Below are 27046 nucleotides of genomic sequence, written 5' to 3' on the forward strand. Positions count from 1 at the left end.
GCGCGTTGCGCCCTTGATGATTCTGCTCGGCCAGCTACTCGAGGCAGCTTTTCTTCTCAGCAAGTTCAGTCGTTGCTGAGATAGTGGTAGAGTGTAAAAAAGCCACCTGGGGGAGGGAAGGAGTGCCCTGGGCCGCTCTGGGGGCTCGTGGGGGGCAGCAGGGGGACTCTTAAAGACTGGACGATGAAGTAAGAAGGGAAACATTTCCTGCACACGAACGCCCTTCTTAGTTGTGGTGTCTTCACGACAGGTGAACGTTTACGTGCTGGGGAAGACGTTCCTTCTTTTGGCGAGAGAGCTCTGCATCAACGCACCAGCAATAGGTACTGCGGGGCTCACGGGGTGCGCTGCCGGTGCTCTGGGTGGGAGGGCGGCGTGTGCAAGGGCAGGGACCTAACAGGGAAGAAGTGTCTCACCTGGAGGCTGCCAGGAGCCCAGCAGCCTGGGGGGTTATTTCTGGTCTAAAACCAGAATGCTGTGGTCAGTGCCCGCAGGTAGGGATGGAGTGAGACGAAAGTGCTGCGTGGATGGGGGCCCGTCTCTCCATCTCTCGAGGAGCACCCCTGGCAGCACGGTGCCTCGGGGTGGGCAGGCCCCCTGCAGATGGAGCCGGGCCTTTCCCAGCCACGGTCGGTCGGCCTTTGTGGCAGCTTTACCGTGAGGACTGTTTGCACAGTTGGCTTGGAGGGGCTGCTCCCTCCTTCGCCCATCAGCGTCTAGAGGCACCTCCTTGTACTAAGGAGGTGGTGTGTGGGGCCAGGGAGGGTGGGCAGGGCGTGCAGTCCTGGGTCACCCACAGGGTGGTCCCCTGGGGCCGGGAAGGCACGGTCCAGCAGGGTGGGCCCGGAGGAGGAGGGCCACGGGCACGGGGGGACCTGGGGCTGGGGGCTGTATCCCTGTGCCGAGTGACACGGTCCCTCCCTCCGGGGGTCATGCGGAAGTTTTTCAGAAACAAATGCCCAAGGAGTTTGCAGCAAGGGAGGATAGAGGCAAGAGGCCCAGCGAGCCTGCCTGACGCCACAGCACGCGCCTGCAGGCTGCTGCGGAGCCTGAGGTGGGAGGTCCGCTCTTGGGGGCAGGAGCCCTGGGCCCGGCAGAGCACCCCCCACGCCCCCACCCAGTCGAAATCAAACAGTAGGATTCTGAGCAGCTAGTGACACTTGAGGAAGTAGACACAACCTGACACCTGGCTTTTTCTAGAGCAGTCTGGCTGCAGCCCAGAGAGCAAGCCCTCCCAGATGGCGGAGGCCCGGGCTGCCGGCAGAGGGCAAACTCGGGGACGGGTGGGCCTCTTGGGACTACCCACTAAGCACTGTTAGGGCAATTTGAGACTCGCAGTCATTTATCTCTGGCTCTCATTTTGTTAAAACTTTATTATGAAAATCCACTTAAACAGGTGAACTACTTTAAGTGACTTTTCCCATTTTAGATTTGAACAGAAGATCTTAAGCTTAGAACCACTTAGAATAGAATCCAAGAGGATGCGAGGGACGGCAAAGCCCTCAAAGCAGGCGGTGTGGGTGCCCCGGGCGGGAATCTGGAGCCTGCCTTGTGCCCCCCAAATCTGCCCTCCACCTGGGAGGTGCGCCCCAACGTACAAGAGATGCAGAGGCCGAGGCTCTGGCTGTGTAGGAAAGCATCTTGTGTCACAGCTTCAGGCTCCAGCCGACTACTTGCAGAGGAGCCACGCCGCGAGCGCAACCTTTGAGGTGGCCGGTCACGGGCTGCCTGTAGAGAAAGGGCCTGCCACTCGCAGTGCATCCCTGCCACCCCACAGCGCCTCAGGCGTAGAAGATGAGCTCGGGGATCTGCCCGCCCTGGACCCCGGTCCCGTTGGTGCTGTCGGAAGAGCACTGGAACTGGAAGGTCACCTTCCCGCACTGCACCTCGGTCATGCCCTCCTGCCCAAAGTAGCTGAGCTCACTGCCATCCAGGACGGCGCTGGCGGTGTAGAAGGTGTCCTGCTCCACCTGCACGGGGTGTTCAAACCAGACTGAGAAGGTGCTGCTGGAGCCGTCGGAGACAAACGTGGTCAAGTTCTGCGCCAGGACCACCCCCAGCCGCTTGAGTTCAATCTTCACGCTATACTCCGCTCTCCCAGAGCTAGAGCCGTACAAGCCCAGCCCCGCAATAAATACTCTCCTGTCCACGGCAAACTGGATGCTGTCGCAGCGGCCGCGGTAGCGCCACTGGTTGCTGCGGTAGGCGGAGGACTGGAAGCGGTGGCACCTCTGTGGGGCGAGGCCCTTCCTCTTGGTCAGGGGGAATTCGAGGAGAGGCTTGTTGGCCGCCGTGTACCACAGGAAGATGTTGTGGGTCTCCTCCAGCGTCAGGATGTCCGACTGGGCGGCGCCGTTGGCAAACTCTTCCAGGGTCATAGTTGGAATTCGGACCAGGTAGAGGGCTGGCCCCAAAACATGCCTCTTGTTGCGCGGGGTGGCCGGCAGGCCCTGCCTCTTGCACTCTGCCTCGGCCCAGCTCAGGACTGCCTCGAAGACCACAGCCTCCTTGGTGTTGAGGGCCTCCCGCATCACGATGATCTCCAGCGTCTGCCAGTCAATTTCACAGAAGCCTTCGGACCTCAGGGCCATCTCAGCCTGAGCATCGATGACCTCCCAGCAGCGCTGGGTCAGCTCGGGCTCCTCAAACAGCCGGCTCTGGGACAGCAGCACACAGGCGTTTTTGGCTTCCAGACTCGTCTCCAGGAAGTTGACACAGGCTTTTGCTAACGCGGGGACAATGTACTTCTTGGCGGCATACAGAGTGGCCAGCACCGTGTCAGCTTCCAGGTCAATCTCGTCACTGTACATGTACCTAGGCAGGACGGGGCCAAGTCACAGGCCGCGTGGGGCACGCCGCGCACCCAGGGCCTGGGAGAGGAGCCCTCCATCCTTGTGGACTTCAGGAGGCTGCAGGCAGCTGGCTGGCGGAACCAGGCAGCGAGGAACCGCCCCATCCTTGCACCCTAAGGAGGCAGACTTACTTTAACAAGATGAGAAAAGCTGTAGGTTCCACGTCAGGGATGTGGATTTCTGACTTGACTTCTGCCAGGTCCCCGTAAAACATGGCATAAAAGACAGAGCTACCCACGGCCAAGACATACTGTGGATGAGAGAGAGAGCTGCCCTGAGCCCTGGGCCCTCCCTGCCCCCAGCGGCTGCCACACCCGGGAAGAGGACCGTCCATACTCGGGGAGGCGGCCGGTCGCCTTTGGGAGCTCAAAGGGCCGAGCCTCTACCAACCTTGTGGGCAGGCACCCTCCGGGCCGCGCCCGGGGGCCCCACGACGAAGTGCACGTCGGCCATGAGCTCGTTGTTGAACATCAGCGCGTTCCTGCAAAGGGCAGAGGCACAGGACACGGCTCGGGGCTCGGGTCGGCGCGGGGCGCGGACAGGGGCGGGGGCGCAGGTCCGGGCTCACCTCTCGCGCAGGGTCGGGTGGAAGGACTGCCAGTTGGGGCTCTCCAAGTTGTTGTTGTCGAGTGCGGGCGGCGCGGGCGCGGGCGGTGGCAGGGCGGGCAGCGGGGCGCTGGGCCGTCCCTTCCTGCCCGCGGCGGCGGCGGCGGCGTTGCTGTTGGCGATGTCCGTGGCGGTGGCGGCCGCGGCTGCGGCGCCGGTGGGCGCGTAGAGCTCCGCGGCCATCTTCGCGGGCAGGGCGGCCTCCGCGCGCGGGGGCGGCGCGCCGTGCGCCCTCGCGCCGCGCCGGGGCCTCGGGGGCGGCTCTGCGAGCACTAGGAGCGCGGTGAGGCACTGCGCCACCCGGCCGTGCAGGCAGGCCAGGGGCAGCAGCATGGGGCCGCGGCGGCCCTGCGCGCGGGGGGCCGGCCTGCCCGGGGCGGCGGGCGCTGCTCCCTCGCGCCGCCCCGCCCGCCGGCCGGAGCCTCCAGCCCGCCCGCCTTCGCCCGCACCGCCGCGGCGCCCGCGCGTCACGCCGCGGCGCGGCCCCGCCCCGCGCGGTCGACGTACTCGCCTGTGGCTCCGCCCCCTGCCCGGCTGCGCCCCGCGCGGCCGACGTGCTCGCCCGCCCCCTGTCCGGCCCCGCCCCGCCCCGCCCCGCCCCGCCCCGCCCCGCCCCGCCCCGCCCCGCCCCGCCCCGCCCCGCCCCGCCCCGCGCGGGCGCTTGCTGGAATCCGGCCGCGAAGATGCGGGAGGGACCGTGTGGGCGCGTGCCCGCGGCGGGACGGCCGGCGGCGGCTTTGGTGATCTTGGCGTGGTCCGAGCTCCTACGTAGGGGCTGCCCCTCTTCGAGGCCCACCCTGCAGCCTGCGCGCCTGTGCTGTCCGGAGTCCGTGGGACTGTCAGGGGCGGAAGGGACTCCCGGAGAGACGACCCCCTGGGCGGCCGTCCTAACTAACAGGTGAAGTGCTGTCTCACGGTGGGTTTGAGTCCCTCACGGTCAGTGATGTGGAGCACCGCGTCAGGTGCTTGTTGGTCACCTCTGTGTCTCTGGAGAGAAGTCCCTTGGACTCCTTTGTCTCTTTTTGAATCGGGTTGGTTTTGTCATTGCTGAGATTTAGGCGTTCTCTGCATATTCTGGAGATTCATCCCTTACCGGATGCATGATTTGCAAACACTTCCTCCTGTTTTGTAGGTGGCATTTTTCACTCTGTTGACTGTTTCCTTTGCTGCACAGAGGGTTTTAAGTTTGGTATAGTCCCATTTGTCTGTTTTTGCTTTTGTTGCCTGTGCTTTTGGTGTCATATTCAAGAAGTCATTGCACATTCCAATGTCATGCTCTTCCCCGACGTTTTCTTGTAGGAGTTTTACAGTTTCATGTCGTACGGTTAGGTCTTTAATTCATTTGGAGTTGAGTTTTGTATATGATGTGTGAGATAAGGGTCCATCTTTTTTCTCTTGTATGTGGGTGTCCAGTTTTCCCAGCACCATTTGTTGAAGACGTTACCCTGTCCCCATTGTGTAGTCCTGGCACCCTTATCAGAGATCATGTGACCGTGCATGTGTGAGTTTGTTTCTGAGCTCTGTATTCTGTCCCATTGGTCTATAGATCTGTCTTTGTACCAGCACCATAGTGTTTTTGGTTTTATCTCCTAAAATTCTTTTCCTGGTGAAAATAATTTACTTATACATTTACTTTTCTTTATTACTTCTTTTTTCCTGTATTAATTTTTTTTCTTAAGATGGAGGTTTTTAACCTTTTTTTTTAATGTTTCATTTGGCTTTAGAAGTAATATTTCCATTTCCCCTTTTTTAGCCCGCTTTGCAACGCTCATGTAATCTTTTTTTTTAGTTAGCTTTTTTTGAAGTATAGTTATTTACAATATCATGTTTCAGGTGTACAGCACCTTGATTCAATTATATATAGATAAATATGTATATACATATATATGTGTACTTTTTCAGATTCTTTTCCTTTATAGGCTGTTACAAAATATTGAGTATAGTTTCCTGTGCTTTACAGTAGGTCCTTACTGGTTATCTATTTTATATATAATGGTGTATATGTGTTAATCCCCACCTCCATCCCCCGCCCCTTCCCCTTTGGTAACCATAAGTTTTCTATGGCTGTGAGTCTCTTTCTGTTTTGTAAATAAGTTGGTTTGTATCTCTTTTGTATTTTTTAATATTCCACATATAAGCAACATCACATGGTATTTGTCCTTTTCTGGTTTACTTCACTTAGTATGATAATCTCTACGTCCATCCATGTTGCTGCAAGTGGCATTATTTCCTTCTTTTAAAAAAAATTTTTTGGCTGCATTGGGTCTTCATTGCTGCACGCGGGCTTTCTCTAGCTGCGGGAGCGGGGGCTTCTCATTGCGGTGGCTACTCTTGTTGCGGAGCACGGGCTCTAGGCGTGTGGGCTTCAGTAGTTGCATCACACGGGCTCAGTAGTTGTGGCTCGCAGGTTCTAGAGCGCAGGCTCAGTAATTGTGGCGCACGGGCTTAGTTGCTCCGTGGCATGTGGGATCTTCCCAGACCAGAGATCGAACCCATGTCCCCTGCATTGGCAGGTGGATTCTTAACCACTGTGCCACCAGGGAAGTCTCTTTTTCTTTTTTATGGCTGATTAATATTCCATTGTATATGTGTACCACATCTTCATCCACTCCCCTCTCAATGGACATCTTGGCTACTGTGCATAGCGCTGCTGTGAACGTCGAGGTGCATGTGTATCTTTTCCTGATACATGCACAGGATTGTGATTGCTGGGTCATATGGTAACTATATTTTTAGGTTTTTAAGGACCCTCCATACTGTTCTCCATAGTGGCTGTACCAGTTTACATTCCCACCAACAGGGTAGGAGGGTTTTGGGTTCCCTTTTCTCTATACCCTCTCCAGCATTTATTATTTGTAAAGTTTTTTTTGTTGATGGCCATTCTGACTGTTATGAGGTGGTACCTCGTTGGAGTTTTGATTTTCATTTCTGTAATAATTAGTGGTGTTGAGCAGTTTCTCATGTGCCGGTTGGACATCTGTATATTGTGTTTGGAGAAACGTCTATTTAAGTCTTCTTTTTTGCCTGTTTTAAATGTTTCACTTTGTCAGTTTTTTATTTAACTACTTAGTTCATTATTTTGTCCTTACCTAAGCACTTAAGTCTGTTAAGTTACCTAGAAAATTGTTCTTTAATTTCCTAATAGTTTGTCTGGAGGTGAGGGGGCTGTGTACCCTTGTCTTGCTAATTTTTAGTTTTCTTGCCCTTGAGGTCAAAGGGCACGTCCTGTGGTATTTCTGTTCTCTGGGATGTAGGGAGGGTTTCTTTGTTCTTTAATACACGGTCAATTTTCATAACTGTTCCACAGACTTTGGAAAAGAATGATTACTTTTTGTAAGGTACTGACTTTAGAACATATTTGTTAAATTGAGCCTATGGTGATGGCATCCAGTTCCCCATTTGGTCTTTTTTTTCCCGTAAGCCAGTCTGTCAAATTTGAGGGAATTGTGTTAAAAATCTCATATCATTGTGGTTATGTTAAAATCTCATATCAAGTGTGGAAATTTCTGTTTCCAACACTTCTTGCTTTATTTAATGCTTTCTCTTTCCCGGCGTGTCTACAGATTTGTGACTGTCCTGTCTTCTTTAAGATTATCTTGTCCTTTCCATCATAAGAAACATTCGTCTGTGTCCCTTTCAGTGATCCCTTGCCCTGAGTCCCGTGTTGCTGCTCCCTTCACAGCTGCCCTTTTTCTCCTGGTGACCTGCTTCACGGGTCCCAGCATAGCCTTTTGATCTTCACCTTTTTGCATTATTTTTAAGTGTCTCTTGTAAACACCATATCCTGGTTTTAGCGCTTTTGTGCAAGCTGATTAGGGAATTTAACTTACATTGTGGGATCTATACTTGTGGTTTGTTGTTTTCTCCTAGTTTTTTTTTGTCTTCTCCCTACTTTAAATGCCCCAGTCCATTCCACACCTATCCCAGACTGCTGGCATGTTTGCCTTGAAATTTTTACCAGTACTACAGTTTTCTATTTCAAGAACTAATCAGCGTCAAAGTTCCACCCAAATCAGGATGAGATCTTTTAATGTGCTTTTAATTTAATCCCCAGTTCTGATAGGTTTTGTTTTATTGTATATAACTAGAAACCTTAGCAATTATATTTTTAAAATATGTTTTCTCCCAATAATATCTTAAGCAACCAAATAACCCTCCAAAACCCCAAACCAACCCAAAACAAAACACCCACAGTGGAAGTAGGTGTAGCTCCAGAATGCCTGGGCTCGACTGCCTCTGCCCCATCTTGGCCACCTTGTCGTCTCTGAAAAGGGGGTTAAGTGGTAGTAGCTGCCTGTTGTCAACCTAAAACAGCCAGTTACGTTACCAGCAACATGAGTTTACTCGGGAGAGGCAGGGGAATTGCAGTTCGGGACCCGCAAGCTATAGCAAACCACAAGCAAGTCCTGCAACAATGGAGAGGAGCCTTCCTTTATTGGGGGGCGGGGGGGGGGGGCGGGGAGGAAGTTGGGCGGGGCTGATTTGAAAGTTTTCCAGTCTCCATTGGAGGAAAGTGAGAGTTGAGGGTGTGGTGGTTTCTCATTGGCTGGGCTGTTGCTGGGCCGGGAGAAAATCTTCCTTCCTCTTCCCCGGGTAGCGCACCAGCTTCTTCCTGCCCAGAAGCGCAAAGCAAGCTGGGAAGGAGGGCCTGGTGTGGGAGCGCCCCCTTCAGGGCTTCCTGCCTCCGTTTTACTCGAGGTTGCCCTTATTAATTTCTACACTGTGTTGGCTGGGTTGAGCTGGGTGGCTGTTAGGATCCGGCTGGCATAAGGCAACCAAGAGGCACTGTTCCGCTCCCTACGCCACCACAGCCTCCTCGGTCAGTGCAGGGGAGTGTCCGCCTGAATCCATGCGGTCCCGGGCAACCCAGGCTGCTTCAGGGGTGGCTGCCAGTCGCTGTGGCCTCAGAAACCTTCCCTGGGTCCTGTATGTGAGCCAAGGCCGGCAGGGATGGAAGAGGTGCTCGTAGGATCTGTGGGGCTTCCAGGGACCAGAGCTCAGTCATGAATGCCCTGTAGATGTAGGGAGGCCAGGAGAAGTGGGCAGGCTGGGGCCCAGAAGGTTGGTGCTGGGTGTTGGCAAACAGCTGGGGTCTCTGACACACCTGCTTGCGCTGCTGTTGGGGGTGTCAGAGATGAGCTGACCAGTTCCCTTTCCTCCTGTGCCTCCCACGGTCTTCCCGACCTGCCCTTCATCCTCCTCCGTCCGCCTGTACACACCTGCTTCCAGGCCAACCCGTCCCCTCCTGGAACCCCCTCCTCGGGCCTCCGCCGCGGCCCCCTGAGCACAACCTTCCTGGATGATCTTGTCCAAAGGAGGTCTCACCCCGCTATTCTCTGTCATAGAGCTCTGTAGGGTTCCTTCAGTTGCCTATGGCAATCCAGACGCTTAGCTGAATTGAGTAAATTACTTGGTGGTTTTTGCCCGCTCTGTGAAGCTTCTAGCCCAAAGCTGCGTGAGGAAGTGCTGGTAAGGAGGGAGAGGGTGTGTGTGCAGGCGGCTCTGGTCCCTCCTGAGCCGGGCTGACGCTCCCTTAGTGAGAGACGTGTTCATCTGAAGAGGTGCACACGCCCGTCGACAGGAGGGCAGACGATATAAGCTGGCATTACACAAAAGTAAGTGCAGAAAATAAGTACGTAAAAAACTGGCTGACTCACAGCAGTCCACGAACTGCCAAATGAAGCAGCTGGGTTTTGTGTATGTGTCTGCAGGAGCGTGTGCGATGTGTACGCGGGCTTGGGGCCCCCATGTCACGTGGCAGGGCACGCACGTCCTGCCCACCGGCTCCACTCTGGGTGCAGCAGCCACCCGGCCGCAGTGTCTACAGCTGCTCCAGGAGGCTGCGTGTCCAGGAGGGGGGCTCGTGTCGGAGGAAAGGGGCCCTGGGGAGCCTGTGCAGTGGAAGGGCGGGGCGGGGGGGCACCTGTCGCACCAGGTGGGTTTCCGTGTGCGCCAGATGCGGAGCACATGCACCGCGGGGCCTCCTGGCGCTGCACACTCCTGTTCCAGGGCGCGTACGGCTGGCTGAGGTGCGTGTCTTCCGCAGACCCCTGCCTGTACATCCCGCGCTTCGCCCACCTGCTGGAGTTCGGTGACAAGAACCACGAGGTGTCCATGACGGCCCTGAGGCTCCTGCAGAGGATGAAGAGGGACTGGATGCACACGGGCCGGCGCCCTTCGGGCCTCTGTGGGGCAGGTAAGGCGGCCTCGGAGTCGCGCTGGCTGCGTCCCGCTGCCAGTGTGCGGGTGCTTTCTGTCCCGACTCTTCAGCAGGCCGAGCCGGTAGGTAGTGGGCTGTCACCAGGGCTGCCTGCTGGCCTCGCTTGCCCGGCCCTCACCCGGCCCTCGGGGACTTCCACCTGCTTCCTGTTGGCCTCCCCTCTGTCTTGGGGAGCAGGCAGGACCCTCAGAGGCCAAGCGGGCTGCCAGGCTTCCTGGCCTTGACCCCAGGCTTGAATGTTGAGGTGCAGCCGTGCTGAGTCATTGCTGCAGAGGGCACCCCGGGCTTTCGGGCTAGCTCCCTGTTCCCCAAAGGACAGTTGTCTCATCGCCCCTCCAGGTGGCAGCAGCCCACAGACGGCCCTCCTGCTCTGTTCCTGACGCTCCCTGGACCTGGAGCCCCTCCCCAGGAGGGCCGTTACCCTTCCTCTTAGCCTCTTACCTTGGCCCACAAGGTCGAGTCCACTCCTTTCCAGAGCGCTCAGCAGCCAGCAGGATCAGTGCTTCCTGAGATGCATTTTCCATCTCTAAGCCCAACTCCCGAGTTTGCAGTCCAGAATCTGGGCGCCTCTTAGGGTCCAGCCAGTTGTGGTCACCAGCACAGCACACCCGGGCCCACTCCCTCTCTCCCCGATCCCTGGCTTGTCCATCACCAGCCAGCGTTTCTCACACAGGTCACCTCAGAGTTCACTCGTTTGCTTTGAGAGGTTTACACAAAGTTCTCAAAAAATGTATTTTAATATTTCTCGCGTTTAAAAAGGGAATGTGTGGTACTTCTTACGTTTTTAAAAATTATTGTATAATTGCCTGCAAAGCGGTTGGTGGATCTTAGGTGTTCTGACAGTCGTGCAGACCGTGCAGCACCGCCCACAGTAAGGTGAGGAGGACGGTGTCGCCCCAGGGGCTCCCAGAGCACCCTCTGGCACTGTCTTTCCAGCTGGTCGCACTATGGGCTCATCAGCCCTCTGCGCACGGGATCGGTCCTGTTTTGGACAGGAGCACCCTGTTTCTGAATTCTCCATTGTGTTCCTTTCCAGCACTTCTAGTTGCAGCTAGGATGCATGATTTCCGGAGGACGGTCAAAGAGGTCATCAGCGTGGTCAAGGTGTGCGAGTCCACGCTGCGCAAGAGGTGGGTCGCTCTTGCCACAGCCGGGGCTTGGGCGGGCTTCCCTGCACGGCGTCGCAGCCCGTCCCAGCGGTGGACCCTTTCTTCCACCCTGTGTCGAGGTGGACGGTGGTTTGAAAAGTCACCCTGACTCACAGGTCAGGAAACAGGTACTGAGAGTGGCCTCGCCTGTGTCCTGGCTGGTGCAGCCTGAGTGACCGGTCTCTCTGGAGGAAGCCAGGCTCAAGCAGAGGGCCACTGTGTCCCTGTAACGGAGTGGTCGGGCGAGCCCCTGCTTTGGGTACCGTGTTCACAGGGTCATTACGGCAGCTCCAGCGGAGCTCCACGTGGACTGTGACGAGAGAGGCACCGGCCCAGAGTCGCTGGCACAGCCGTCAGCACAGGGTATTTACCCTGAGTCTGGAGCTCTTGATGGCTGTCTTTCAACTGAGATCATATCCTGTGGCAGTTTTCAAAGGCAGAGGGAAATTTATTTTGCTTATTTGAACTCTGGTTCTCTTTAAAAATTTTTCTGTTGAACATTTTGAAGATTGTATAAAATGTAGGAAACGGACAAGAATTAATTATGGCCGGGCACACTGCAGCGCAGGAGCCCTGCCCGCCTGGGACCCGTGGCTCAGCCGCCTTCCTTCTGGGGCCTTCTTGAGTCTACCTGTGGGAGCAATGAGGGTGCCATGCCTTTTTCTCCCTGGGGCCCAAGCTATCGGCAGGATAGAGTAGGGGCTGAGAGGCTGCCGGACAGCCCCCGGGCCTGTGCTCACAGCTGTGTGTGGCAGGGTGCTGGGCCTGGGAACCAGCACCCCTGAGGGACTTTTGTGAACGGGGTGCTGGGTTTTTTTAAATTTGTTTTATTTATTTTTTGGCCGTGTTGGGTCTTTGCTGCACGTGGGCTTTCACTAGTTGCTGCAAATGGGGGCTACTCTTCGTTGCGGTGCACGGGCTTCTCATCGCGGTGGCTTGTCTTGTTGCGGAGCATGGGCTCTAGGCGTGTGGGCTTCAGTAGTTGTGGCACGCGGGCTCAGTAGTTGTGGCTCGTGGGCTCAGTGGCTCCGCGGCATGTGGGATCTTCCTGGACCAGGGCTCGAACCCGTGTCCCCTGCATTGGCAGGCGGATTCCCAGCCCCTTTGCCAGCAGGGAAGCCCTGGGTGCTGGTTTGAGCGCTGTTCTCGGGCACCATCTTCCCTTTCAAGCGTCTGTTTCAGGCTCACGGAGTTTGAAGATACCCCCACCAGTCAGCTGACTGTGGACGAGTTCATGAAGGTCGACTTGGAAGAGGAGTGCGACCCCCCGTCGTACACAGCTGGGCAGAGGAAGCTGCGGATGAAGCAGGTGGGCCGCACGCCCGTTTCCTGCTCTTCCTTCACAACAGTGGCTTAGCTACGAAGACTGAAGGGGGGGCCAGGGTGCACCACACTGAGCGCAGTCCCTCCTGGGCCCCGAGCCATCTCATCTGCTGATGGGGTCTCCCCAGACCCCCCCTCAGTGCATCCCATACAGTTTCCGGGGCAAGCCGCCTTCCTGAGGGCCCTGGTGCTCATGTCTCTGGGGGCCTGAAGCCCGAGTCCCTCTCGTCAGGCTGGGGACCTGCGTTGGGGTCGAGAGGCCTCCGGGTACTGGCAGGCACCGCTCTCGCTCCTCTCATTAAATGCATTCGTTCTGTGCCTTTTCAGCTGGAACAGGTCCTGTCAAAACAGCTGGAGGAGGTGGAAGGTAAGCAGCCCATCTTAATGTGCGGTGCTCCAGGTCCTTACAGGAGCGGACTGTATGCTTGCTTTCAAAAAAAAACATTTTATTTATTTATTTGTTTCTTTGTTTGTTTGGTTCCACTGGGTCTTCGTTGTGGTAGACAGGCTCCTTAGTTGTGGCTCACGGGCTCCTTAGTTGCGTCACGCATGTGGGATCTAGTTCCCTGACCAGGGATCGAAGCCGGGCCACCTGCACTGGGAGCGCAGAGTCTTCGCCACTGGGCCGCCAGGGCAGTCCCCTGTGCTTACGTTTTGCTGTTAATTTACTGCTTCAGGGGAAATATCCAGCTACCAGGACGCAATTGAGGTTGAGCTAGAACACAGCCGGCCAAAGGCAAAGCGGGCCCTTGCCAGCCTGACGAAAGATGGTGAGTCCAGCCACGTCTCCTCGCCACTGGCTCGGTTCACCGTGTCCGGCACCTGCCCCTCCTGCCGCCCCCGCCGTGGCCGTGCGTCCTGTCTCTTGGCTCCACCCCCGCCCCAGGCCTCCACGCACCAAGCTGGGCGTCAGCTGCTCCCAGGACACCCCGAGCCACCCTGCCCCCAGCAGCTCCGGGGCGGCCGCGTCTTCCGGACCAGTCTCCTGTCCCCGTTGCCCTCAGGGTACTCGCTCATTGGCAGACGCTGCCTGTGGGAAAGAGCGCGCCCTGCTCCCGTGGCCGCGGCCCACACAGCCCTCCCCGCTGCCGCCTCTCCCCGCGTCCCATCGCAGCTCTTGTGCACCCCCGTTTCTGGTTTGGGGCCTCGCGAAGCTGCCGTGAGCCCCCTCGGACAGATCTCTTTGTGCACGTGTGGTTTCCATTTCTCCCACGTTGCCTCCCTTGCCGTGCTCCAGGGACACCCCGGCTGGTTCGGGGTGCCCCCTCCGCTCACGCGCTGCGGGTCCGCGGCCGGCGCCCTCCCACCCCCTCTCTGGCTCACAGGACAGGGACGGGTGCTGAGTAAGCGTCGGTTCCATCAGTCATCCAGTCTGGAGGGCGAGCACCTGCTCACCGCCTCTTCCCTGGGGTTTGTAGCTGCCCTTGTTCACTTTCTCGCCCGATCTTTAGAGTCATCCTGGCCGCTGCCTGCGCCAGCCCAGCTCTCCACTCTGTCGATCACCTGGGGCAGGTTGGCGCCTCCTCCCCCCGAGAGCGAGAGTGGGGTGTCTCCCTCCCGGGGGTTTTCTTCTGAGTCTGAGGCCTTGCCTCAGGTGCTTTGGGTCCCAGCCGCACTGCCTTCTCTGTTGCTGCCATAAGTGGCGTCTTCAGCGGCGGCGTTTGTGGAAGATGCTGATTCCTAGGTGCTGCTTTCATGCTCCTGGATGTTAGGGATTCTGTTACTGCTCTTAGTACTTCTCAGTTCATCATTGGATTATTCAGGTAATTGGTGAGTTAGGTCGTCTACAGATAGTGGTGTTTTACTGCCCTTCACGATTTTTAGGCCCCTCCTTTCTAGCTCTTGCCTAGTCCATTGCTTGACCCTTAAAGACCGTGCTGAGTCTTGCCTGTGGCAACGGGCGCGTCATCGGCTTCCCTGCGAGGCCTCTGTGCTGCGCGGGACACGCACCACACGCTTCGGGCTGAAATGGCACATTGTCCTGTAAAGGACACACCCACCGCCGTTTTCACTGAGCCGTCCCGTCTCAGCCGTCGGGGAGTGTTTCTGATGTCTGCAGGGTCTGCGGAGAGAAACCCAGGGTTCTCCTGGGTCGATGAATGTGATCCGTCATTTCCGCAGTGTCCCGTGGTTCTGGGAAGGCCTTGCCTGGCCAGACGGTGTGCCTCTCTGTTCTCAGGCTGCCACAGCGTCCCATCCAGGCACAGGTTTGGACAAACTTGTATCTTACGATACTTTTGCCTTTATTGTTTCTCTGCTTGATTTCATCTTTATCCTTTCTTATTCTGCATAGTTTCTTTCTGTGTTTTTAACCTAGCTAGGTTGTTGGTTTCCCATTCAAGCAGCTCTTGCACTGATTTATGAGGCCTGCTGCCTTCCTGTACACTGTTGGTGATTTCCGCTTCCGTCTGCTCTGTCCTCCTCACAGCTTCTCTCCCTGCTGTAAACTGAGGTCGCTGCCAGGCTGGTTCCCTCTGACGCACGCATGCAGGGCAGGGCCCGAGCGTCGTCGGAGCTGCGCCCGCCGTCCTGGCACCCGGCGCTTCGCGCCACCCGCAGTCGCGGCGCACATTTGTCTTGGTGCTAAGAGTCAAGCGAGGGAGTTAAGAGCTGGGGCGGGGCTTTTGCTTTCTGATTTTGTTGTTAACTTCCACACGCGCCGCGTTGCGGCCGGGTGTGCTGCTGGCGCTGTCCCTCCCCTGTGCCATCGACTCAGGTGCGCTGGTTGGAGACACCAGTGGTGCTTGGGAGGAGGCCCCCTCTGCTCCCATCCAGCTGGGCTGGACTCTGTGTCTGTCGGGGCGTCTCACTGGTCACGTCGTCAGTTTTGAGGTCCTCTTGCAGACAGAGGTGGCCGCCGTGTTTTAGCTGAGGCTGGCTTGTTTTTGGTGCCTGGCGCCCTCCGCGGCCTGGGGGCACGCCTGGTGGTCCCTGCTCTGCCTGCCGCACCTCTTCCGTCCGTGTCCTCCTCTTCTAGAAGCAGAGAATCGGGCTCTGCTTTCTGACCCAGCCTGCGAGCTTCTTCTCTCCCAGCAGTGGAAGCGAGCTCTTTTATGTCTGCTCAGGTGCCTTTCTGCTTGCTGTTCTCTGGACCTTGGGAAGCTCTGGCTTTTGTCCCAGTGGTGTCCTTCACATGGTTTCTTCAGTCCTCTGTTTCTCGGGCAGCACCTGTTCGCACCTGCCCAGCCGTGGCGAGGATGCGGGCTCGCTCTCCTGCCCGCGCCCGGATGCCAGTGGCCGCCGTCGCGCTTACCGGGCGCTGTGGAGGGGCCACTCATCTCCTGCTCCAGTTCCAGCTTTTCACACGCTTCCCTTCTGGGGAGACCGTCGGGGACGTGTCCTCCTCCATGCCCCTGCGTTTGGTTATCTGGACCAGCTCCACGTTGCGTCCGTTGTCTCAAGAAGGAAGGGCCGGACCTGGCCCGCCTTGACCGCGGGTCTTGCTCCTCGGATCCATTGCCGCCTCGCGAACAGCCCCTGAGCCTCCAGCCCTGGCGAGGAAGCCGCAGCTCCCGCGTCCCCTTCTCTGCGGTGAGGACGGAGGCTGGGCTGGAGGAGGGGTGGAGGAGGACGTGGGCCACGGACGCAGGTACGAGTCCTTCCCTGCGGAGGACGTGTCGCGTGCGTGCAGGGCGCTGGGCCCTGGGACCCCACGGCGGACAGAGTGGACCGACCGATGTCCTCCCTCTGCTGGCCCTCCTGTGGGATGTCTGGTGACACACACGGTAATGGCGTGGGCTTCCAAGCAAGGGGCCGAGAGGGTGTGAGGGAGCTGTGCGCGTGGTCAGGGGTGTGTATTCCAGGCCCAGGCCCTGGCGAGTGCCCACCCCGGTGTGCAGCTGCCTCCTATCGCTGGAAATTAGTCATGTTGTTTACGTACGTGGGATCGTGTAGTGTGTACCCTGTTTCTCTCCTGGCTTTTTCACTCGGTATAGTTGTGAGCCATCCGTCGCTAGATCAGCCCTCTTTGTGGAGTGGTGGTCCCCGAGTGCACCCAGTCCTGGGTGGAAGGACCCTGGGATTATTTCCAGTCTTGGACTGTTGCACGTAACTCGCTGTGAACATTCGTGTAACTGTCTTCGTTTTTTTTTTTTTAATTAACTAATTAATTTATTTATTTCTGGCTGCGTTGCATCTTCGTTGCTGCATGTGGGCTTTCTCTCGTTGCAGTGAGCGGGGGCTACTCTTCGTTGTGGTGCATGGGCTTCTCTTGCTGCTGAGCGTGGGCTCTAGGTGCGTGGGCTCAGTAGTTGTGGCTCGCGGGCTCTAGAGCGCCGGCTCAGTAGTTGTTGCCCACGGGCTTCGTTGCTCCACAGCATGTGGGATCTTCCCAGACCAGGGCTTGAACCCATGTCCCCTGCATTGGCAGGCAGATTCTCAACCACTGCACCATCAGGGAAGCCCTAGAGTTCCCAATTTTGATGAAATCTGACTTATCAGCGCTTTATTGATTCTGCTTTCGGCGTCACGTATAAGAAGTTTTTGTTTAATTCGCAGTCACCTGTCTTCCCATTGTTTCTCTGGAATGTTTCTGGTTTTAGCTGTTAGGCTCACAGCTGATCCCTTCTGAGTGAACCTGTGCGTCGCGCGTGCGGTGTGGGCCAAGGCCCGTTCACGGGCGCGTGGGTGTTGGGCGTCCTTGGGACGAGGCGCGTTTTCTGGAATAAGTGCCTTTTGCTGCTGGGCGGAAACGCTCCTCTTCACCAGGCGGGCCCTCTGGCCTCCTGCCTGGTCAACACGTGGTGCGTGAAATTGCGTCCCTAGGCTCCGTTGAGGACACCGCATCCAGCTTGTTTGGTGAGGAGGACGCTGAGGATGAAGAGCTGGAGGCCGCTGCCAGCCACCTGAACAAGGACTTTTACCAGGAGCTCCTTGGTGGAGGCATTCCTGGCAGCTCGGAGGCGGCAGGAGGCCCTGAGGGAGGCGGTAGGCCCCCCGCCCTGGAGTCCCTGCTCGGCCCTCTGCCCACTGCGGCCAGTCTGGGCATCTCGGACTCCATCCGAGAGTGCATCTCCTCCCAGAGCCGGGACCCCAGTGAGTGCCCAGGGACTGGGGGAACAGGGGGGATGGAGAGACGGTGGGGGGCTCCTCCGGGCGGGTGGGGTGGGGTTTCCAGGCCTGGGTCATCCCCGCCTGCCTGTGGGAGTTGGAGGTGCTGCTTCTGAGGGGCCTCCTAGAAGGGTGGGCTTGGGAGGGGCACTGCCAGCTCTGCCGCAGGCTGTGTGAGCAGTCAGTGACCCCAGCTGTGCTGATGCCTGAATGCCACAGAGCTTGTCAGCATCTCCGGGACCCGCCTCCGCTGACCAGAGCCCTCAGTTAGGCCGGGCTGTGGCTGGAGGCTCCTTCCTGCCCCTGTGCAACTCGGGAGGCCTCAGTGCAGAGGGGCCACGGGGACAGACTGGCATCCCCTGCCCGCACCTTTGCACCCAACCTGGTGGGAAAGTGTCGGCCAAAGGCGGCATCTCCACTGGTCAGACAGATGTCACTTGCTGGGCTCCAGTGCCTGCAGTGCCGGGGTGCCCGCGCAGGGGCCCAGCTCTTCCTCCCCCAGGGGGGCCTGGTGTGCAGGCAGCTCCAGGAGGGCGGTGGGTTTGGTCTTGTCGCATTTTCACCGTAAGGTGGGCCCTGCTTCCTCTCCTCTGGGCACCAAGGGCTTGTCGTCTGTGTGCAAGGAACCTCTGTGAGAGGGACGCTGCTCAGGTGTTCCTCCCGTGCCCTGTGGCTGGGCGTGGCGATGGGCGGTCATACGCCTACCCTGGTGGCGGTGGTGGTCTAGAGGGGAGAGGGATGTGACACAGACCCAGCCCATCAGTTAGGTACACGTGGGTTGTACCCCAAAGGGGCTGCCATATGAGTGGAACCCGGGGCAGGTCCCACAGTGCACTGAGCAGAGGGCATGTGCAAAGGCCTTGAGGCAGCTGGGGGGCACTGCAACCTGGACAGAAAGAGGCCAAGCTGGCTGGAGCTGAGAGAGCAAGGGGAGCAAGGCTGACCGCAGAGGGGCGTGGGGGTGTGTCCGAGCGCCCAGCCTCAGCCGCGGAGCGGCAACGTGACAGGAGAGCATCCCTGACAGCCTGCTGGCAGGAGAGCATTCCCAGTTCCCGTCGGGCTGGAACCAGCAGGACGGGGCAGGGAACCGTCGGATGACGAGGGGCAGCCCACGGGAGGGGCAGCCCACAGGAGGGCCAGCCCCGGTTTCTGGGCCGTGCAGGTTGTGCTGTTGACCAGCGGGGGCAGGAGGGTGGTGGCCGACAGGTTTTGGGGGTGTCCTGAGCGTGGTCCCGGAAGGCTCTCCAAGGTCCCCTCTCTCGGGCTTGTTGATCTGAAAAGCGCTCTATTCGGGAGAGCGTGAGGACTGGAAGGTCTTCCGAGTTAGCATCGCGCCTCCTCCGCAAGGTGCTGGGGTGTCGCCTGGGCCTTTGCCCCGCACTCGCAGGAGTGGGGCAGGGAGGAAGCGGGTGCTAGAAGCCCTTGGCCGCACCCCGGAGTCCTGAGACGGCCCAAGTGATGTATGCGTTCATTTAACTGGACGTCGGCCCTAAACGCCAGGCTGTGCTTCCCTTTAGAAGATGCTTCCGGGGACGGTGAGCTAGACCTCAGTGGCATTGATGACCTCGAGATTGACAGGGTAAGCGCCGTGAGCTCTCAGTGGCCTTTCCGGGGGTGCTGGTTGGGGTCCGTGGGGTGCCAGGCTGTGCCCCATTGGGAAGCTCCTGTGGGCTGGGGGCACAGCTCCCTATCCCCCTGGGCCTGCCGTCGTTCGGACGGGCTCTTAGCAGTTTGTCCAGCAGTGCTTGTTCCCTGGCAGGCGGGAAGCCTTTCCCCTGATTTGTCACCAGTCACCTTGTGCCTGAGGCCACCTGCGTGTTCTTAAGTCGGCGTCTCGAGCCCTCACCTCAGTTCCTTCTCCGGGACCTATGTCCCTACGCTCTGGCTGGCCTGGCTCCCGTGCCCAGGGGGACCGCAAACTGCCAAGAGTCGCGGGGCGTTGGCTGCGGGGTTGGTTCATGGATGTGGCCCTCAGGCCGGCCTGGAAAGGGTGAAGGACGCCGAGGTGTTAGCCGGGTCTCCACACACGTTCCGTCTTGGGTCGGAGGCCTGCTTCCTGACCAGTGTGTATGAAGGGGAGCACGTTGGCGGAGCTGAGCTCTGGGCGTGCCCTCTGACTGGTGCTGCGCTCTGCCCCAGTACATCCTGAACGAGGCCGAAGCCCGCGTGAAGGCCGAGCTGTGGATGCGGGAGAATGCCGAGTACCTGCGGGAGCAGAGGGGTGAGTGCCCCCCAGGCGCCCTGGAGCGCGGGCCCCATGCACCCCCACCCGCCCAGGCGCCCTGGGACGCGGGCCTCACGGACCCCCACCTGCCCAGGGGCCCTGGGGCGCCAGCCGTGCTGACCCCGCTCCTTGACCTTTCAGAGAAAGAAGCGAGAATCGCGAAGGAGAGGGAGCTTGGCATCTACAAGGAGCACAAGGTAGGGCACGGCCTCTTCCTCAGGGACCTGAGAGCTCCCGGCCGCCCAACCTGCGCTGTGCTGGCCTCCCACTGGCAGACGCCCGGCCAGCCCCCACCCCCACCCTGTGACCTGGGAAAGCCTGCTTGGGGCCCAGCCCGGCCGGGGCTCTGCACGGTGGGCTGTGGGCAGATTGCAGCTGCCCAGTGGCCCCTATAGCGCTGGACTGCCCGGGTGCCCCACTCTCCAGGGAGAGTAAGACTCCCCAGCCGACCCCGATTGTTTGAGCCCCGCTCCCACGTCCTGAGTGGCACCTGGCAGGTTCATAGGACCAAGACCTACAGGAAGCGTAATGTTGTGTTTCCATTGAGCCCAAGAAGTCTTGCAAGCGACGGGAGCCGATCCAGGCTAGCACGGCTGGGGAGGCCATCGAGAAGATGCTGGAGCAGAAGAAGATCTCCAGCAAGATCAACTACAGCGTGCTCCGGGACCTCGACAGCAAGGGCGGGGGCAGCCCACACAGGGAGGACGCCCGGCCTCAGGAGAGGGCTGGCACCAGGAAGCTGTCTCGGCGGAAAACGCCAGCCAGGAGGAGCGGGGCTGATCCCGTGGCCAGCGTGGGGAAAAGGTACCGTGCCAGGCGGGGCTGGGTGTCGGGCGGGCGCGGGGCTGCGGGGCATTCCCCACGTGTGTGCTGGGAACCAGTGTCGGTGTCCAGCGTGGCCCCCGCTGCCCTGGCCAGGAGCTGAGCAGGGTTTCAGCCCTGGAAGGGGTCCTGCTGCATTGGTGTCTGTTCTGTTTGAAGAGACTTGTGGGCCAGGCGCATTCTCCACCCCAGGGGTCCGTTCTCCCGGTAGGGCCCCCCGCCTTGCTCTGCGCACTGCCTGCCCGTCCCCCATCCCGCTGCTCTCTCTGCCGAGGGAGAGCAAACCACTGATGGGGCAAGTGGGGTAGGGTGGGGAAAATACGAGCTCGACCACAGGGCCCTCCTGATGGCGGCTGGTGGGGCCACCCCTCCGCTGTGGAGCCAGGTCCTGGCAGCTCTGCAGTGCCCCTCGCCGCAGGCCGAGAGCCCCTGCCGCGGCCCAGGCTGGTCGGTGTGCCCGCAGCCTGGCTCCAGGCTATGCTCGAGGGGGATTCCAGAGGGGAGGGCCCTGTGGGGCTGCACTCCCACCACCCCACCCCCTCTCCTCTGTCGCTACCGTTTTCTAGTGCTGACTCATTTGAGAAGTAAAGATGTTCTGATTTGCATTTCTGTTCTCTAAAGTGGGAGTAATCATTTTTCGCAGTTTTTGCGACACTTTTTCTGTAATTTGGTGACCCCACTCCCTTGTTCCTCGAGTCCCCACGCCCCCAAGTCCCCAAGCACCCAGTACAGCCTGTCAGTGTCCGGACAGCTGGTCCTGGTCCTGTTGGGTGTCTCCGTGCTCCCTTTTTTTTTTTTTTTTTTTTTTTGCGGTACGCGGGCCTCTCACTGTTGTGGCCTCTCCCGTTGTGGAGCACAGGCTCCAGACGCGCAGGCTCAGCGGCCATGGCTCACAGGCCCAGCCGCTCCACGGCATGTGGGATCTTCCCGGACCGGGGGACGAACCTGTGTCCTCTGCATCGGCAGGCGGACTCTCAACCACTGCGCCACCAGGGAAGCCCCCCTGCTCCCTTCTGATGACAGGCACGAGAGTGGGCACTGCGGGAGGCCCACGCCTGCTCTCCTGGAGCCTGGGAAGCGCCCCCCCCGCCCCCCGCCTGGACGCGGTGTGGCCGCTGCATGTGCTCCCGGGTCATGGCAGGCAGCCTTGTCCTGTTCAGCCTGCCCTTTGGCGAGGGGGCGCCTCACCCCCGAGCTCGGCATCCCCTGCCCCCATCACCATGCACGGGGGTGAGGGGGGCTGCTTTCCCAGAGCTCAGGTGCAGCCTGTGTTTGTCAATGGAAGGTGCTGTGGCCGCACAGTCTGGCTGTTCCTTCGTGGACGTGGTGTTCGCCGTCCGGCCGTGAGCATTTTGGTGGCTGGCGCCCGCAGTGCATTTGCAAAAGTGGTGGGGCAGTGGCCCTGTGGGGCAGCCACGGGTCCTCCAGGCCACCGGCTGGCTGGGGCTGTGGGCTGAAGGGAGGAGCGTGTCCCCAAGTGCTCGCAGACCCCCCTGAGAGGCCCAGCCAGTCACCCGGCTGCACGCAGGACCGTGTGTGGACGGCTGCCGGATGCGCCTTGAGAGGAGGGCCCGAGACCCAGACCCACCTCCTGCTGGCCCTCACGTCAGGAGCCCCTCTTACCCCATCCGCTAACGGCGCGCTCTCCCAGCCAGGCTGGCTCTCGGTCGGTAGGGAGCACGCCACTGGCTCCCGCCTTCTGGGTTCTGGGGACTCTGGACTTCTCTGCTGGGCCTCAGGTTGTTACGGCTGTGGCTCCAAGCTCACGTCTCCCCAGGTGACAGGTGGGGACCCGGAGAGCCGTCCGTGTGGGAGGGGCTTCCTCTGAGCTTGGGCACAGCCTTGCGTGAGCTGCCGCCTTGTCCCCTCCAGGCTGCAGCCCCAGACCGTGTAGAGCGAGGGCTTCCTGTGAGACCCCGGAACCACTGCTTCCGACGCCCTCACGGGGCGGGCTGCCCAGACCTGGCCTGACGGGCCAGACCCCCGCCGTCAGGTGTCCACTGTCGGCGGCTGTTACGGGGTCCACTCCCCGTGTGCCCAGCGTTCATTGGCACGTCACAGCAGGGCTGGGCCAGATAGCTAGGAGGGTCCAGGGTAGCGGGTGTGCGGGGCTGGGGCCGCCGTGGGTGCAGCTCGATCACCTGCGCCCCCTCCCTGCCCCCGCCCATCTTCCTTCAAACTGTGCCCTGGAGGGAAGTGGCTGCAGTATGGGCTCTGGCCCTGCCCTGGCCACCCTACACAGGTCTGGTGGGCGGGTCCCTGGGTCTGGACGGCTCCTGCGGCCAGGGCTGGGAGGAGGACCTGCCTCATCTCCCGTGGGAGTCCCGCCGTCACACTTGGGCAGGTCAGCGGCATCCGGGGAGCCTTGGTGTGCGCCCCCGGCCCCTTGCAGTGGGTTTTGTGTAGAAAGCGCCTTGAGTTTTGTGTTTGGAGGGTCCGAGGGAGGAAGAACAAGCCCACTGAGGGGGGTGCTGTGGGCCTGGTGGGGTGGAGGGGGCAACCAAGGCTCTCAGGCTGGGAGGAGAGGGGAGGGGAGGGGTGGGGCGGGGCGGGGCAGGCTTGGGTCTTAGAACGTGCCTCTCCCCCTCCTCCTCTTCCAGCAACGGGGAAAACTCAGGATGGACCAGTGGGAGGACTGAACAGGGGTCTCCCACAGCAGCTGCTGCCCGCAGCCTCTACACGTTCTCCTGGAAGTATGGGGGGTGGCAGGGAGCAGATGGCCCAGGACCGCTTCAGAAAACAGCTGGCCTGGGGGACCTGGAGTGCCTGGGTGGCAGGGCAGTGTGATTCTAGTTTTTAATCCTTCATCAAGTATTGACGAATACATGGGGGTTCTGTCCAGAGGGACCTTCTGTCGCCCTGCAGAGTGGCTTCAATGAAATTTGAATTTGCTGCCAACATTTAAAAAGAAGCTTTCATACAAAAATCCAGATTTCCGGCTGCTTCTGGCTCCCCGCGCCCCCATCCCAGCACCCAGTGCTCGCCCAGGCCCCGGGGAAGAACCTTGCCTGCGCCGTGTCTGTTGGGTAGACGTGAAGAGGCCCAGAGGGCAGCCCACTCACCCAGCCACCTGCCCAGCCGGTGGGGTCGGGGGAAGGACAATGCAGGGGCTGGGGCGGGGCAGGGTGGGCTGCCAGGCCTGGGTGGAGGAGGTGACAGGACAGCGCTTAGGGCCCAGGCGCAGCCACTGGGTGGACAAGACCCAGTCAGGGTGGTGCCATGGGAGCCTCAGTACACCGTCATCCTTTACATCTGGCCAGATGCTGCCATCAGAGAACGGGCCTTCCAGCGGGGCCGTGTCCTCGTGGCCAATGGTGCAGCCTGGGCTGAGGCCACGGTGCTGTGCTCTCTTCCAGGTTGAGGCCGATGGTGTCGACGCAGCCAGCTAAGAAGGTGGCCGTGGGAGAGGTGCGTTGTGCGGACGTAGCCGGGGGACAGGGATCCTTGGGAAAGAGCAGACGCCCAGCACCGCGTCTGTGAGCAGCGTGTCAGGGAGGGAGGGCCAGCACCGCTGCTCCGGCAGTCCCAGCCCAGCCCAGCCCAGCCCAGCCCAGCCAGGGGAGGCCTGAGGCCCAGGGGTGGCCCGGGGCCTGAAAGCCTGAGCCCACCAGTGTGTGCCAGCCCACGGCCATCGCAATCCTCCGTGTGGGAAGCCAGGCCCAGGTCCCAGGGTCCAGCGTGGTCAGTGGCCTTCCCTCTTTCCTTGTCTTGGGGTTCAAGGGTCTTCCCTTCTTATTGTTGGGGTCCTGGTCTGGCCTAGGAAACAAAAGGGAGAGGCAGGGCCCCTGCGGGGTCCCAGGGCAGCTGCAGGGGCAGGCTCGGGGGATCGGGTGTCCTTGCTGACCACTCTTGAAGGGTGGGGAGTGTCCCCCCTGCCCCGGAGAGCACTCCCCTGCGGTGGCCTGGGAGCCATGCTCTGTCCCCAGCTCACCCACTCGCCAGCAGGCCTTGCTCCCGAGTACCCCCTCCCTGGAAGCCGAGCCCGTCAGGCCCACAGCGGTCGTGGTGGAGAGTGGGCCAGTGTCGTACCACCCAGAGGAGGACGCGGACGAGGAGGACCCCGACGAGGAAGATGGGGAGCCCTGTGTCAGCGCCCTGCAGATGGTGGGCGGCGACGGTGAGCGGCCTCTGCAAGGGCAAGCGGCCGGGGCCGGGGCGGGGCGGGGGCTCCCGGAGGAGGCACAGGCCCCTGCCTGCAGATGATGGGCGGCGACGGTGAGCGGGTGAGAGCCTCCGCAAGCGGCCGGGGCGGGGCGGGGGCTCCTGGAGGAGGCACAGGCCCCTGCCTGCACCTCGGAAGGGAATTTGAACTGGCGTCTTACGATTGGCTGTATTGGTTTTGAGGCCCAGGCTGCTAGAAGCAGCTGGCCAGGACCTGTTTGCTGTGCAGACTGGGGGCTCTGGGCTGCCCGTCCAGCAGGAGAAAGGTTCCCACTCTCTGCATCGCTCACGTGGGCGCTTGCGCCCGGGACCTGCAGAGATGGAGGGACCGACGCGGTGGTCCCCGTCAGTGGTGGTGGGGCCCGTGCAGCTGTGGCCTGCGGGGCTGGGGCTGGAGCCTCGCTGGGGCGGCCGTGGCCTGGGGCGCCGCTCACGAGGTGGGCGGTGGCGGGTGCAGCGTGCGGCGCCTGGGCTGCTTGACCACGCGGCACCCCTCAGTGTCCATGACTCTTCTGTGCTTTGCAGATTACGGCTGTGACGGCGATGATGACGATGGCTACTGAGGCGTGACCTTGCTGCCGGCAGTGTTCTGAGGGGTCAGATGGGCCTCTGGGGCCAGCTCACAGGCGTGAGCGCCGAGACTTGGTGACAGGATGGGTGCCGGCCCACCGGCCCTGCCGCCCTCTTCCACAGCCACACGCGGCCTTTGTGGTACTTGCTGTCTGTTGCGGCCGTGTTTTGAGCAACGTGAGGAGTGTTTCTGCCCAGCAAGGGGAGCCAGACCAGCTGTCTGTATCTGCTCAGAGGTGGGTCTCACGGCCCAAGAACCCTTGCAGGCGGCAATGTCGTGTCCCACGGAAGGAAACTAAGGCACAGGGAGCCCCAGCCACTTGTCCAAGTGTGTGGAGGGCTGGGCGGGCTCCAGGACCCTCCTCTGCCTGTGTGGAGCTGGGTTCCCTGCGCCCCTCACCTCCTTGCCATGTCTGAGAAGCACTTTGTGTCCCGCTGGTCCAGAATTGATTGTGTATCTCCAGCCGAAGTCCCCAGCCACTGCCTGGGCCCTGGGGACCCCACAGATCTGCACCGAAGAGCCTAGAGGCTGCTTGGCCAGCCGGCATCACTCGGCAGACACGTGCACAGCCACCGCGGGTAGCCTGCGTGGCCGGCCTGGGTGAGGGAGCCAGAGGTGCTTCCTGTCTGAGCTGCGATCAGGCTCGCCGTCCACAGAGGCATGGCCGGCAGAGGGGCCTCGAGCTTGGTTTCCCTGCTCTGGGTGGTTCCTGCCACCCAGAGCCTCCCGGGCCGGGCCTCCTCATTGGAAGGCCCAGGGACCACTCTCGGTCTGGGCTTGGGCACCGCTTCCCTGGAGGTGTCCTTGGGGGGAGTGCAGATGCTTCTGCCCCACCAGGGCCCAGCGCCCCCCCCCGCCCCTGGGGTGGGCAGACCCCTCCTAGAGTGCACCCTCCCGGAGTGCATCAGAGTTTGCGGGGGGGGGGGCGTTTTGAGGCCATTGGCTGTGCCCCTTGGCCTGTACCATGCAGCCAGCCTGGACTCCAGGGCTCCTGCAAGGCTGGAGTGGAGGGGTTGGCTTGGTGAAACAGAAAGATCGTTCCGTAAGCAGAAACCCACTGAGTCTGTGGTCTACGGTTCCCTGTCTGGCTCCCTGGAGGAGGGAGGCTGAGGCAGGGGTACCTGCCCTCCAAGCTCCATGCTCCTGGCCTTGACTGATGGGGGCCATCAGTGACATGTCCACTCTCACAGGAAGTCCCTGCGCCATTGTTCCCAGCTGTGGGCCATCCTGGCCCTGGGCCCCTCTTGGGACTAGGAGAGCTTGCTCGGCTGCAGCGGCTCTTAGAGGAGCCTCACGGGCTGGGGGCTCATTGCACTGCGCAGGGAGCAGATGGTGGGCCGGACCAGAGGTGACCAGGGAGGGGCATGCTCAGGGAACCTCCCGGGAGGTGGGCTGGAGGCGGGGGAGGGGGGAGGGGGAGGGCTGGCTTCCTTGGTGCGCGATGGCTGTGCCTGGGCCGGGCTGGCTCTCAAGACAGAGCTGTGGCTGGATGGTTCCCCTGGGAGGCTGGGCAAGAAGGGGGTCCGGGTGGAGGCATGGGAGGCTGGGTGGGAGGGACCGGTGCTGCCCAGCCCCGTAAGGTGAGGCTCAGGTCTGCGAGCGGGTGTTCCGTGCAGAGGAGAGGCCGCTGAGGCCGGAGCGGAGGGGAGCGGGAGGTGGGGGAGGTTGGAGGGGAGCACCGAGGCCCAGAGGTGAAGTGAGGCTGGTTTCCCAGCCCTGCCTCCTCCCCCGCTGGGGACAGGATGCTGGGAGGCAGGGGGCTGCTGGAAGGGGAGGTCTGGGGGCTGGTGGTGGTGACCGGGGGTGGCGTCTGGTTGGAGGAGTCAAGCCCCAGGGTGGCTGGGGGTGCCTCTGGGCTCAGCCCACGCCCTGTGGGCAGGCTACCACTGCCACGGGCTGGCCCAAGGGGGACGTGCAGGCCCGTGTGCACCTTCGTCCCACATCTGCATGCCATCCTCCCACCCCGAAGAACGACCTGTTCGTCTGACCCCAGAATCGAGGGAGGGGAGGCCAGGAGACAGGGCCCCAGAACTCACACTGCCTGGCATCTGCCGAAAGCCGGGGCCTTCC

General features: G+C 60.5%; 2 protein-coding genes across 5 annotated transcripts in view; one reads left to right on the forward strand and one right to left on the reverse strand.

The window, feature by feature from the left end:
* BRF1 (BRF1 general transcription factor IIIB subunit) overlaps positions 1 to 26352 on the forward strand; it is a 71791-nt gene extending 45439 nt beyond the window's left edge. For 2 of the 4 annotated variants that reach the window (XM_060003811.1, XM_060003809.1), the window contains 14 exons: positions 251 to 323; positions 9505 to 9654; positions 10715 to 10808; positions 12009 to 12135; positions 12477 to 12516; positions 12827 to 12919; positions 16914 to 17183; positions 18716 to 18777; positions 19338 to 19419; positions 19564 to 19619; positions 19970 to 20226; positions 23601 to 23652; positions 24187 to 24361; positions 24931 to 26352. In XM_060003811.1, coding sequence (XP_059859794.1) covers positions 251 to 323; positions 9505 to 9654; positions 10715 to 10808; positions 12009 to 12135; positions 12477 to 12516; positions 12827 to 12919; positions 16914 to 17183; positions 18716 to 18777; positions 19338 to 19419; positions 19564 to 19619; positions 19970 to 20226; positions 23601 to 23652; positions 24187 to 24361; positions 24931 to 24968 — 1569 coding nt within the window. In that variant the 3' untranslated portion in view covers positions 24969 to 26352. The remainder of the gene's footprint in view (positions 1 to 250; positions 324 to 9504; positions 9655 to 10714; positions 10809 to 12008; positions 12136 to 12476; positions 12517 to 12826; positions 12920 to 16913; positions 17184 to 18715; positions 18778 to 19337; positions 19420 to 19563; positions 19620 to 19969; positions 20227 to 23600; positions 23653 to 24186; positions 24362 to 24930) is intronic. The other 2 variants (XM_060003810.1, XM_060003813.1) reach the window with 1 other exon arrangement.
* On the reverse strand, positions 1328 to 3900 carry BTBD6 (BTB domain containing 6). The gene is made up of 4 exons (XM_060003808.1): positions 3421 to 3900; positions 3243 to 3333; positions 2984 to 3102; positions 1328 to 2814 (listed from the first exon to the last, which is right to left on the reverse strand). The coding sequence occupies exons 1-4, from the start codon at positions 3789 to 3791 to the stop codon at positions 1782 to 1784; spliced, it is 1614 nt and encodes a 537-aa protein (XP_059859791.1). The 5' UTR covers positions 3792 to 3900; the 3' UTR covers positions 1328 to 1781.
* Positions 26353 to 27046: the final 694 nt, after the last annotated feature.

Source organism: Delphinus delphis, chromosome 2 (assembly GCF_949987515.2).
Source record: "Delphinus delphis chromosome 2, mDelDel1.2, whole genome shotgun sequence".
NCBI lineage: Eukaryota > Metazoa > Chordata > Mammalia > Artiodactyla > Delphinidae > Delphinus > Delphinus delphis.